General features: G+C 33.3%; 2 protein-coding genes across 9 annotated transcripts in view; one reads left to right on the forward strand and one right to left on the reverse strand.

The window, feature by feature from the left end:
- The first annotated feature begins 380 nt into the window (after positions 1–380).
- On the forward strand, positions 381–4,097 carry LOC101898930 (cytochrome P450 4d1-like). 2 transcript variants are annotated; one of them, NM_001286903.1, is given in 4 exon segments: positions 381–967; positions 2,645–2,714; positions 2,785–3,338; positions 3,406–3,823. In NM_001286903.1, coding segments are annotated over 4 exon segments (1,560 nt in total). In that variant the 5' UTR covers positions 381–384; the 3' UTR covers positions 3,759–3,823.
- Positions 4,098–5,163: 1,066 nt separating this feature from the next.
- Positions 5,164–14,097, reverse strand: part of LOC131802995 (sex-lethal homolog) — a 40,292-nt gene continuing 31,358 nt past the window's right edge. For 5 of the 7 annotated variants that reach the window (XM_059123851.1, XM_059123853.1, XM_059123850.1 and 2 more), the window contains 3 exons: positions 13,729–13,910; positions 13,402–13,607; positions 5,164–9,867 (listed from right to left, as the gene is read on the reverse strand). In XM_059123851.1, coding sequence (XP_058979834.1) covers positions 9,800–9,867; positions 13,402–13,607; positions 13,729–13,910 — 456 coding nt within the window. In that variant the 3' untranslated portion in view covers positions 5,164–9,799. Of the gene's footprint in view, positions 9,868–11,758; positions 13,608–13,728; positions 13,911–14,097 lie in introns of those variants that run through there. The other 2 variants (XM_059123852.1, XM_059123854.1) reach the window with 1 other exon arrangement.

Consider the following 14,097-nt stretch of genomic DNA (forward strand, 5'->3'; position numbering starts at 1 on the left):
GCCATTTTTGCACACACTCCTCTTGACCTTTCACTTTGTTTGTTTTCCAACAAACATACACTCCGACTCAGACCCAAGAATAGACACGTCCGAACAACATGAATTTGGAATTTTCGAAAAAAAAAATCGGAAAATTTCGATAATAATTTAAAGTGTTTATTGGATTGGAGATTAGATTAGGTCCTAATCTATCTCGCTATCGCTATCTCGTTGACGACTAAATAAAATGAATAGAAAAATATTTTCTTCCAGTGTTATTTCGTCGCTCTCACCAATACTATTACATTGGGCATCTAATCATTAGGACGAGTTAAAATGCCTAAGCGTAATTACCTGCAACTGCGAAGAAGTCAGTTCTGTTTTAACTTTCGACAGTGATAGCAGATGGCAGCCGCCGCCTTGATAAACGTCCTCCTCTGTGCTGGCGGATTGTTTACAATCCTCAGCACCATCGGCCTGGTGTTGTATTTGGTGAAATTCAAACACATGATCGACATTACCAACAATCTGCCCAGCCCGCCTTCTTTGCCGATCGTGGGCCATGGCCACCACTTTGCTGGGAAGCCCCCACATGAAAATATGTACACGATTTACGAGTTTGCCTCAAAGTATGGACCCACCTTCAAGGTCTGGCTTGGTACAGAGCTGAACATATGGACATCCGATCTGAAGGATGTCGAAGTTATTTTGGGCACGACTCGCTTCAATGACAAGGCTCATGAGTACGATATGCTGGAGCCGTGGCTGAAAGAGGGACTGCTCACCAGTCGTGGTCGGAAATGGAATTCGCGCAGAAAGGTTCTTACGCCGGCGTTCCATTTCAAAATTCTGGAGAGCTTTATTGATGTTTTTGAAAAGGAGTCCCGAACACTGGTCGCCAACCTGGACAAGGAGTATCGCATGCAGACGGATAAGGGATTTGATTTGAATGATTGGGTTAATTTGTGCACCCTGGACACGATCTGTGGTAAGAAAGAAGTATAATGGCTTGGCACCGTCCTCCCTTTTCTTGACAATTCCAAGGAAGTGAGTCATTTCCCTTCGACTGTTAGGTTTCGTCAAATCATGTCCATTCCTTTGAGATGTTAGATTAAAATAAGTAAAGTCCGTGCAAATTTGGTCTTTGCTCGAAATCAGACAAGAGATATAGATAACGTCCACTTCAGAGGCAATGCAAGTCGAATATTTTATGGTTTTGTCGTTTCTCCTTTGATAAGAAATCTAATCGCCCCTGTCCAGCAGGGGCCACAACAAACTGTCCAAATTTTCTAAGGCAGTGCAAGTCCAGCTGCTGGTGGCGTTGAAAGATGATCGCAGGATTAATTTACGTTGCCGCTTTTTGCGGCGTCTGCTTGGCGCTTTTAGCCGCGATCGGCCTTATCGTGTATTTCGCAAAGTACAAACATATTCTGGATGTGACCAGCAACATTTCAAGTCCACCTACCCTACCTTTGATTGGTCATGGACACCATTTCCTCGGCAAGCAGTCGCACGAATTTGTGCAGGTGTTTAAAAAGTTCTGTTTGGAGTACGGACCCACGTATAAGCTGTGGATTGGACCATCGTTTCACATACTCCTGGGCGATGTCAGGGATGTCGAAGAGGTCCTAGGTTCCACGCGATTCAATGACAAGGCCCACGAATATGCAGCGTTGGAGCCATGGCTAAACGAAGGGTTGCTTCTCAGTAGCGGCAGGAAGTGGCATTCGCGCAGAAAGGTCCTTACACCGGCTTTCCATTTTAAAATTCTGGAAAATTTCATTGGGATCTTTGAGCGCGAGTCCCGTGTGCTGGTTGAGAATTTGGACAAGGAGTATCGCATGCATTCGGACGAGGGATTCGATTTGTATAATTGGGTGAATTTGTGTACCCTGGACACAATATGTGGTAAGGAGACGGGGGATATTTTGACATAGTTGCAGAACAAAGGCAAATGTCGGGGTGTCAAAAGTGTTTTTTGTTTTTTTCATTGAAATGCAATACAATGTTTTGTTCGAAACGCGAAAGTGAACTATCGTATCAATCAATGTTTGCTATCTCATAAATACACCACCACTTCTGTGACAAAGTTCACGGTGGGGGGTCGGGGGTTTACTATCAAGCATTGGCACGTATTTCGCCAATTCGGACACTTGATTGGCTGTGATAAGATAACACTAGTGCTACTGTAAACAAAAAAATGTTTGCGATCGGGAACATCTGTTGGGGTCTGTTCGGTCATTTTTGCAGTAGAGACTATACTGAGGGTCCCGATCCATATACGAGTGATTTCATGCGAAACATGAAACTGTCAAAAAATATCCATTTTTTATTTAGATTATTTACCAAGAATTTAAGTGAAACTAATGTTGCCTGAAGGTGTGAATACTTTAGCAGCTTGAATTTCCGCATGACATATTTTGTGACATATCATAAAGGGATGCCAGAATCCTGTCGTTTTTTCCTATAATTTGGCATTAAGATGACAAGTTATGATGCCAAGCTGCTTATACATCCACAACTTTTGTGAATTGAATGAATAAATTAATTTATTATTTTGAACCTCCACATTCGTGTGTGTGGAGCTGAGTTACCGGTCTAAATGTTTTTCACTTACCGCCTTTAAGTCTCACTTGTTTCTGTTTTTTTTTTTGTTTCTCTTCAGAAACGGCAATGGGCGTGTCGGTTAATGCCCAAACCAATGCCGATTCCGAATATGTGAGAGCCGTAAAAACGTAAGTAACGCCACTTACCAAGCATCTGGCATTTGTCCCATCTTGAATAACCTCCTCGCCTATCCCTTAGCATTGCCATGGTATTGCACAAACGTATGTTTGACATATTGTGTCGTTTCGAGTTGACCTATCGCTTCACCAGACTGGCCCGTGAGGAAAAAAAGGCATTGGCCGTTTTACACGGCTTCACCGAGAAAGTGATTGTCCAAAGACGTGAAGAACTGTTGAAAGCCCAAGAAGCGGGAAAACTTGATGCCGCCGACGAAGATACCGGTTCGAAGAGGAAAATGGCTTTCCTTGACATTTTGTTGCAATCGCAAGTGGACGGCAAGCCCTTAACAAACATGGACATCCGCGAAGAAGTCGATACGTTCATGTTCGAGGGACACGATACGACGTCTTCGGCCGTAACGTTCTGCTTCTACAACTTGGCCAATTATCCGGAATGTCAGCAGAAATGCTTCGAAGAAATAGTACAGGTGTTGGGTAAGGACAAGTCGAAACCCGTAACCTTTGAAGACCTAAATAATTTGCACTATTTGGATTTGTGCATCAAGGAGACGCTGCGTATGTTCCCCTCGGTGCCACTGCTGGGCAGGAAAGTGACAGAGGAATGCGAGATAAGTATGTTTGAATTCAAGAACTATTTTCATTTTGGCAACATAAAATATCCATTGTTTATGTCTTCCAGATGGTAAAATTATTCCCGCTGGTACCAATATTGGAATTTCCCCCCTGCAACTGGGTCGACTGGAGGAGTTGTTCCCCGATCCGGACACCTTTAAACCGGAACGCTTCGAGGCAGGCTATAGCACAGAACGGCTAAACCCTTACGCCTATATACCCTTTTCGGCAGGACCACGCAATTGCATTGGACAAAAGTTTGCCGTCTTGGAAATTAAAACCATTTTGTCCAATGTCCTACGTCACTATTCCGTAGAATATGTGGGACCCGGTGAAGAGGAAATACATCTCATAGCCGAATTGATATTGAGAACCAAAGATCCCCTGATGTTCAAAATAAAACCCAGAGTGTATTATTAATATGTTGTGCCAATAAAAAAAACGGGGGAGATTTTATTGGGAATCGATGTGCATCCCAAAAAAAACCTTTGTGATTTTCATAGTTCTGATGCTGTGCTTGGTTCTGGGCGATATAACAATCGAAATGAAATGTGTCAATGAGCGGACATCACTTTTCTACAGTTCTAAAGAAAACGAAACAATGCGGAAATTTATGAATAAAAATAGCTAAACATATTGGGCTGACATATATTTTGCGTTGAAACATATATACATAAATAATGCGCAATAATACGCAAACATTGCTGAGCGAATTCCACGTTTAGGTGGAGCATGAATATTGTTCGTTGGGATCAGTAGGAAGTATTGAGGGACAGGTATGACAATAAAAGAAAAATACGCTTTTAAAAGCAAGGAAATAAAAATAAATGAAAAATACAGTTTTATTAACTTTTACATTTTGCCACTTAGGGAAGTATATCGACGTAGACAGAAGAAAACACATCACAAAATAATGTGTAACATATGCATCATACAATTATCACGTTGTAGACATGGTAGAAGAATATAGGTAAATGCATCAAAGCTGGCGAACATTGATATGTCAACATTTTTTCAATGATTTTTCAAAAATAAGACTATATTTATATGTTTTCTTATACGACGCCTATCAGAGGTTATTAAGATATGCATTTTTTGCAAATTTGTATAATTTTTCATTCAAAATTTTCAATTCAAAAATTGGTGTGACAATTCATTGACCCAGCAGCTGTGTCGAAGCGACTACCTGTATTCTTCGACCATGGTTGTAGAGTCATTCATGTTTCCTTTTACAAGTGCAAGCTATATTTATCCGCAGGGATATTATTATTAGATTTCCAAAGTAGCTCAAGATATTTAGCTGTAAAACAAATCCAACTCAAACGATGGCCCCTGGCCATCATTTCACAAAAAGAAAAACTAAAATCAGGAAACAACTTTCCATCGTTTCATCACTGCAGGCGGGCAAAGCCCCTGAGGTTACGCTGTAGATTGCATTTGCATTGAATTAAAAATGGCTTTTCACTTAAATAGTTTCCAAATAATAATCTTTATTTTGTTTTCTCACACATCGGTTTGTTGTTTTATTTTGTTATTTGTTGTTATTAATTTTGTTGTTGTTGTTTTTTATAATTATTATTACTTTGTTTAAATATTGCTGGGAAAGGAGGTAAATACACAAAATCATATTCACATTTTTTTGTCTGTTGTTTTTGTTGTTGTTGTTAGGTTATGAAATTGGAAAAAATTATATTTTGTTCTTTCATGTTTTTCTTTTGTATTTTATTTTTTAATTTAATATTTGTCTAAATTTAAATAGGGATTTGTTTGACATAAAAAATCGTTTTTGTCTTTTTCGTTAAATATAATTGTAAATATTTGTTGTTTTCTTTTTTTTTTTGGATTTTGTCATTTGGTTTTAATGCTTATATCAGTATATAGAGTATATAATTGGAATATATAGTTGTTGATTCTTTTTTTATCGATTTGTTTTGTTTTTGCTTTGTATATATAACATTTATAAAGATACATTATATAACAAGTCATAAATTGGGAGGTTGATTTTTATCATAACAATTTGTTTTTCTTTTGTTGTTAATTTGAATGGATTGTAGAACAAAAAAAAAAAGGATAATACGCTTAAACATTTGGAAGCTTAAAAAATAATTAATAAAAACCAAGAGTTATGTGTTTTTGTGGACAGATATCACACATGAATGTAATAACGGAGAATATAAATACTTCAATTTAGTTTAAGAAGTCGGTCTAGAAAAATTTTCATAGAAACCTCGTAATATTTTAAGAGTAGATCATCTTATGGAAACAAAGAAGAAGAGAACTGGAGGAATTAAGAGACAAATATTGACATTTCTTTTTGCAGTGCTGCTCAAGAAAATAGCCCTCTCACCAGTCAATTTCTCTTAGCTTAGCATTATTTATTTCTTTATTGTTAATTATTAGCTTCATTACTAGTTTCAGACAAATTTCATATTTAATAATATTTGAAATGAGTCATAGAATTCAAAGAAAAATCGAATATTAATTCTCTGTTAAATGTTTCCTTTTGCGTTTCGGTGATTTTTAATTGGGCAAGCGATTTTAAAAGAAGATACATCTCCTCACTCTCTCAGAAAAAAAAACTGCTGGACAATTCCTGCAGGAAAATTAATCAGACGTCTGTCTATTTTTTATTAGGAAGTGTAGCCATTGACTAGTACTACTACTAGTTTTCAAAATCACCTTTCATAAAGATAACAAATGACTTCAGTTAAATATAGTCCACAAAAATTCCAAAACTCATATGTTTTGTTGTCCCCACAAGAGAGTGGGGTAAAACAGTAGCTAAAACAAAATAATTTTTATAAACTGCAACTAGCAATAGAGTTATAAATAAAAATATTTACCTTTTTGTGCCTCACAATCATCATTTACTTATTCTCATAATAGTCAACTATCGATTTGATTTTCTTGAAATGTATTCAACTATCAGTTACTTTAAATTTTGCTGCTAATGAAACATATTACGTATTTTTTTATTGTTTCAACATTTTTCCATAAATGTTTGAAGATTTCAGTTAAAAAATGCTCGAAAAAAGAAAAGTTTTTTTTTTTTTTTTTAATGAATGCATTTGAATTGTGGAAACTTAAAGTAACAAACCCATTAGTTAAATAATATTTGTTTGCCCAAAGTTGGATTTGCGCCTTGAACGAAAGGAAAGAAATTTTGTAATTCATCATTAGTTGCAAACGATTTGAAATTTTAGTTCGGTAATTTCGACTCTGATCAATTTTAGATTCGTGTGTGTTTTTTTTGTTTTAATTTATTATATAATCACTATGTTTATAAAGATGCATTGTTTGTTTTAAAATTCGTTTACATAAATTATTATCATTAAGAATTAATTGGTATTGTTACACATCCGGTACAGACGCCGGTTCCGTATGTATACTTTTGTGTTTACTAATTTCATTTTTTGTTGGTTTCCATCTTTTTCATTATTAATAAATTTAAATAATTTGATCCGCTAACAGTTTGTTAAATATTTATATTAAAATTAGATTAGTTTTTTGTTTTATTTATTTTTTTTTTCGTTTTTTTTTTTGTTCTATTAGTTAAAAAATCTTTATGGGCAGTTGACGTTGTTCACTTCTTCTTACTTTTTGTTTTGTTTATAAATATTTGTTTTAACTTGTCTTAAGTAAAAAATGTAGTACTTTATCGTCGTATATATAATTATGTATATTTTTGTTAAGGATTTTCATTTCATTTGAAAAAATATTTAATATACAAAGTTTTCGTTAGACTTGTTCTGGAACCTTTTTAGGGTAAATTTTTGTTTTTTTTTTTAATAATTTACAAAAAATTTAACTCTTTTTTTTAACGTGGAATTTCAGTATTTGCTCAACAATATCGTTTTGTAACAGTACTAATTTTGGTTTTGTATATAAATTTAAATGCTAAAGCTAATGTGGTAAGTTCTATGGAAGTCAGTTTTATCATTCATTCATTTATTTACTTTTTTGTTTTGTTTAATTCATGTCACAAACTAATTAAAATCTGTTCCTTAGAAACTATTTATACACATGGATGAAAATCATAGGGATTTCCAGTTAATTGAAATTATTAACACCTTAGAAGATGTTGTTAACCTGCTCTGCAGAAAATTATTCTCAAAGAAGCTGACAAATTTGAGAATTTTATTTTAAATTTGTATATTAAACAATGAATTGTTAGGTTTACTTCAAGTCGACTGTTCCGCCTGAAGTTCTGAAGTTGTAAAGGTGCACATACTAATCTGCCATGCCCTATGAGTAAGCAAAGCAAAGTCGTAATTGTATTCAAAAACCAATTAATATAATTAATGTTAATACAATGCATTAACACATTAAGAAACTTGGATCAAGGCTTATTTAATAAGATCACACCGGAAACGAAATTTCCGTGTGAAATCCATCAGAAAGGAAGTTATTTTTAATATATTTATAATTATAATGCGAAAATCAGGCAACAGCTGGCCTTAACGTGTTACCTTGTAAATACGCCTTGGATTACGTAAAAGGAACACCAAGATTTGGTTAAATTCAAAATTGCAATGAATTGTTGTCCCAAAATATTTGTGATAATTTAGAGATGTCAAATATGGGAATGATTTCTTTGATCAAATATTAAATAGTCTCATGCATGCCAGTTTTAAATGTTAAATTAACTGCGTAATCAGTCTCTTTACCATGCACGTTCGCTTTTGCATTATTGTAATATGACTAGGTATGGCACAGAAAATTATAGTTTCCAATCTTTTCATGCGCCTGGGCCCTCCCTCCCAAATGTCTTTAGCTTTGCTTTAGAGATAATGAAATATTAAAATTCCCACGAGCCACTCTAAGAATGCCAAGCAACGGCATAAAGTGTCCCTACTGCTATCGCCGAGTGAAGCCAAGTCAAGTTATTGCTTGAAATTGAGAACTTCTGCGTGTAAGCGACATAAAACATAAAAATTACAAAACATAGGATAAAGAGTTCCAATATTGACGCGAATTCAAATCCTTGCACTTCAAAGAGAACTTTCATTACAAACTGTTAATGACAGCTGTGTGTGCATGTATTACAGGCCACCGAAGGTAAATGATCAGTTGATTTCCAGTTTCCAACTAAACGATTTGTATATAATTTCTTAATTAGTCTAACATGTAATGTGTACATGAATTAATTATTAATTAAGTATTTCTATGTATTACATGTGAATTTGTATTTATTATTTATTCAACTAAACTAGCAAATACTTTTCATTAATCAGTCAGAATATTTATTTTTTATTAACTCAAAGACACATACAAGGTATAGAAATCAAAACAGTGGTTAAACAAATATATATAATCGAGATTCTAATTTGTTGCTAAGGTACATTTTTCATTGGTTTTTTCTTTGTAATTTTAGGACACAAATCAATGTAATGACGGTAGTGCTAAAAAGTACATATTTGGAAAAGAGAAATCGAATTCGTTGCAACGTCTGTATCTGTGCTAAACTTTTACAGAACGAAATTGTTATTGTCTTAGCCGTCATTTTATCAAATGCTACCTAAGAAACAAGTTATATCTAAGGTGTAATTTTTCACAAAACTTACCTGTCTGGCAGTGATCGAATTGAAGGGCTTTTTGTAAAACACAAAGGATCGCGTAAATTTCAAGAATTTTTATAGACTAAGATGAAGAAATTTAATTATTAATCATTAAAGATTTATAAAAAAAAAACAATTACAAGGTTATCCATACTTAGGTAGCTGCACCATTGACAATAATTTCAATGTTAGGCTAGTTATTTTTACAAAAAGACCCTTCAATTCAATTGGTTCAATTTCCGACGTACATACTTCGTCTGTTTCAGAACCTGCAAGAATCTACTAGTGTTAATATCATAAACCGATAAATCGATTTTAGATTCTTGCATTTCTGGAACCGACCAAATATTTTGAGATAAATGTTTGTGGAATGCTTTAAAATAAACTAGAAGAAATACCTACTGGTGTTAAAAGGGTAAAATTAAAGGAAAAATTCAACTTAAATTTCCAGTCTTTGTTTTATTAAAACTAAACGAACAAAAACGAAAAAAAAAATCACAAACATATTCAAGTTCATAGTTCTTGTTTTCCTAATCTTAAAAGTTAAAAATAAAAATATAAGTCTTTCATGTAGAAAAAACAAATCAATTGTTTTTCTTTTTCTTTTTTTTTCCTTTTGGTTTTGTTAGCAATATACAAAATGGTTTGTTCTTTTTCTGTGTTGTTCTATACGAATCGTCTTAGTATGGGAAGTAATAATTGAATGCAGTACTAAAAAACAATTACGAATTTATGTATATTAACAATAATTTAGTTAGCTTATACAAGAATGAATTTAACCTAAACATTTTACAAGTCATTCATTATTAATTAATTAATTCATATCGTAATACTATTGAGTTTGCCTTTGTTGTTGTTGCTAATTAAAGATTAAATATTTATTTACACTAGAGTGTGGCTGAATTATAAGTAAGGATAATGATACGACTTGTTGCGATAAAAACCATCCAGAAGACCAGAATAGTTGTACGCTGTGGGTAAGAGGCAGGATACGCACGAACGTGGACAACCACCAGTAGCATGAAAAAGAAATTCAAAATATTTCCATAATTATGATGCTTTATAGAAAAATGTTAATAGGAAAAAAGAGGAAAAAAGAATAACAGTTTTGAAAGGAAAATATAAAAAAATAATAATTCCTAAATTTTTTTGGGAATATGGATTGTTTATGGACTATGTTTTTCATTTTTGTTTAAATCGGAAAATCGTAAATTCAATTAAGTCACTTAGAACTAAAATGTTGATGCTAAAAACCCGAAGTAAGACGAGTTGTAAACATTTTCTACTACATAGATATGTAAATTAAATTGAACGGGTAAGTGCAAAACGGGAGCACGACTTTCTTTTATTGTTCTGATTGAAAATGGAATTCGACAGGGAATAGGATCAGCTAGTAAGTTATGAATTATGGAGGTGTATATTTAAATTTAAAAATAACAAAGAATAGTTGTTAGTTAATCCGAATTTACATTAGGCAGGTTTACTTACGGCAAGTCTCTGTTTGTAGGAGAGAGGGATGCGATGGATAGAAAGGGGAAAAATTGGTCGGCAATATTCTGATTTTATTTTTGTATAAATATATTTATAAAAATGACAGCAAAGACTGTTATGAAAAACGAAACGAAAATTGACGAAACAAATTGCATTCTGTAAATGCAAGGACCGAGTTCTAAAGAGAACGAGAACAATTGTCGCAAATAATCTCGCCTAATCCAAATCGGGACTTAATTTTTGTATAGTTTTCAATCATCACTTGAAATTATTCTTAGTCAGTATTTGCAGGACTATGATATTACTTTCCTCCTGGAAGTTACGTACATTTGTCTTATATTCAGTTGGAAATGGTTATGATAAGAATATTTCTTGGAATTTAATTCTGTAAAAGTGTGATGCAATGGTCATTTTAAATGAATTTTTGGACGGGCTTTGTTTATCGCGATATTCATTCAATGAAGTATCAATATTTTATATTCAAATGACTTAAAAAGTTTGTTTCGCAAGGCATCTTTACCAGGTCAAATAGAAGACCAATCAAGACCTAGTAATCCATCAAAATTGAATAAAACAACACTTGTACTGAAAAATTTCAGTCATAACAACAATTTAGAATAAGTATTGGGTTGTTTTATTCATGTTTAATGGTTCTTATTGAAAGCAAAAAAAAAAAAAAAAAAAAACGTAACGGCTCAAATTCGCCTCAGGTGTGACATTTTATTTTAATTTGTTAAAAAAATGTATTTGCGATTGTTTTCACTGTATTTCATGCACATCATTAAAAAGCTTAGGCATAATGGGCTTAATAGACACAGTTATAGTTTATATTTTTTTCATTTAAAATAGTAAAAAAAAAAACTTATTTAAAATTTTATAAAAAAAAAACTGTGTGTGTTTTCACTAACAAAAAAAAAATAGGTATATGAAAAAAAAAACAACAAAAATGTTTCTCACCTCATTTGGAGACAATAATTATAAACATAATATCAATCATTTTTTCCTCAAGAGCTGTTTTTATTTAAAAAAAAATAAAAAAAAAATTATTTGGTTTTTCAAAATATGATTCTTTGTTTAAGAACTCGAGATACCGATATCTTTGGGTGGGGGAGCAAATACAAGGAAGCATCTCTTGGAAGTTGCAAATATCGGTTGGCGCATACTTACCACGCCCACCATTTTCATTTTGAATAGTTTGCTAGAAGTAAAAAAAAAACAACAAAAACAAAAAAAATATTCTTCCCGTTGATAAAGATGACTCGACTCATCTTTTTCTTTGCATATATACCATAGATGATTTAAGTTTTCATTCAACTCAGTGATTTATCACGAGAAAGAAAAACACACACACACGTAGACAAAAAAAAAAGGTTTCTTTTGTTGTTGAGAAACTAAGTTTTTATTTCTAATCTTCTACAAAGATAGTTGTTTGTATTTTTTTTCTTCCATTTTCTGCATTTCATATTAATAGAATTTAATAATTTCAAATATGAATATATATGTATATTGGGAATCTAAAGTTAACATTGTATTAATATAGACTTTCAATTTTTGTTGTTGTATTGTAGTTGTGGTGATTGTATTTATTTAGAAGTAAGTTAAAAAGATTTTTCCATATCTAAGAAAACGCTAATTTGAGAGTTGAATACTCGTGTACTGCCAGTCCTCATGATATCCTTTCGATTTGATTACTTTAATGGTGATATCACAAGGAATTTCCCCTGTTTAAAGAAGGAACACCTTTTTCATTTCAGTATGGGAGACTTTTTACTATTTTCCTTCCGAATTCTTATTTTGACTTCCTAATTTTAGTGATGTCTTGATTTGTGTTAGACAATTTTACTTGAGCAAACTCCTGGTAAACTGTTTTCAATTAAGTTTCTAGTTCTTCGTCGTGCGAAACAATTTCAATATTTTGAGAACAAAAGTTGGTGATCTCAAAGGAAAATCATAAAATTTTCTACAATGAATTACTATTTACTATTGAAAAGAGCTATAACGAAACTCCCATTTACAATTAGCTTGTTACCATTGCAGACAATATTCCGAAAAGAGAGACTTTTCCCAAATTTCTTGTGTTAATATTCATTTGCAATTTAAAAAAATTAAATTTTGTAGGCCAATTCGAACAAGGGAACATTAATTCGTTGTGAGCGCTGAAAGAGAATCTGTTTGTTCATCTTCGAAATGGCATGATTCGAAATGGCCTCTTAAACTTTTGCTGGCTTATTTAATACACCAGTTGTTTTGTTTGCTCATTGTTCTTGAAGACTATTTGTTAAGTCTCTCGTCTATTTTATACTTATATTTATTAAAAACCCCTTTCTGGTAATACAGAATAAGTAACGACATCATTACGTGGAAAAACGTTTAGCTCAAGACCAAGTTAAACAATTCTTAAAGATGTTTTCTTTAAAAACAATTTGTAATTAAAAAAAAAAAAACCTTATTTGTGCTCTGCAACTGGATATATCCCCTTAAGTTAAGTTAAAAGCGATCATTTTAGGATCATATTCATGACACAAGATGGAAAAATATAATTTCTTTTAGCATTCGGCGGAAATGTTGCCACAACTCTCTTTAATTAATTTAAAATGATGTTCGCAAGGATAAGCATAATGGTTCTCCACAGAGTCATTTCATTGGTCTTAGTAATATATATATATATATATTTTTTGTTTTTGAAAAGGAGGAGAGAACTACTACAACTATTTATATATTTATGTTTATATATGTGTATATTTTGTTCAACTCAGGGAATATGTATGTGTCCCGTATTTTGTTATAGACGAGCTTTTCTTTGTCACGATTCCTTTAAAATGTATGTACGTATGTATACTTATGTTTATGTGTGATACATGCCACGTTTTCTTCTAATTTGATTATATATGTATGTATGTGTGTTATTATATTGAGAAAAAAAGAAACGCTCTTAGTTTGCCTTCAAATTTATATGAATTTCTGGGGATTATGATAGGGATGTACTTTGTGATTGCGCATTTTATTTTGTCTACCTCTGTGCACCATATTGTTGTAGCCAGGGCCAGCAGCGGGAATGGGGGCAGCCGGTGGACCCATTCCCAATTGATTCATAAAGTGGTGGGCCTTCATTTTGCCATGCTCCTCGGCCAGACGCACAGTCAGGGGCTGTGAGGCACCTTCTGGTATGACATTATTCAAGGCCGATATGGCCTCTTGGGCTTCTTCGCGTTTATTGAATCTGTAGAAAAATAAGAAAATAATGATTATTTGCAACCAGTGGTGTATGATAGTAGCAAATTCAGCTCCAATTATGTTAATCGCACTTTGAAGATCCCCGCTGCTGGCTAAAGAAAACCTACCTTACAAATGCTACACCTCTCGGTCTACCAGTGAGTTTATCTCTGAGAATGTTCTTTTGTACAATGTTGCCATATTTGCCAAAGATCTTCTCCAGTTCGTCGTCGGTGATTGTACGTGGCAAATTGGTGACGTATAAATTGGTATCCTTAATTGATTCTCCGCCGGGTCGGGCATATGAAACCTGCAATTGGTAGGTAGTATAAGGAACGAATAGCATTTAAAAAAGAAAACTTCTTGTCTAGAACAATATTGGTAGTCTGTCTGGGTGTCTGTCAATTATGTGACACCTTATAATAGGTAAACTCAACACCGTTCTGCTTCAGCGCCAGGCATCGGTGCTTAGCAAAGCAAGCAATCGTCCCTTTTCT

Source organism: Musca domestica, unplaced genomic scaffold, assembly GCF_030504385.1.
Source record: "Musca domestica strain aabys unplaced genomic scaffold, Musca_domestica.polishedcontigs.V.1.1 252, whole genome shotgun sequence".
Taxonomy (NCBI): Eukaryota; Metazoa; Arthropoda; class Insecta; order Diptera; family Muscidae; genus Musca; species Musca domestica.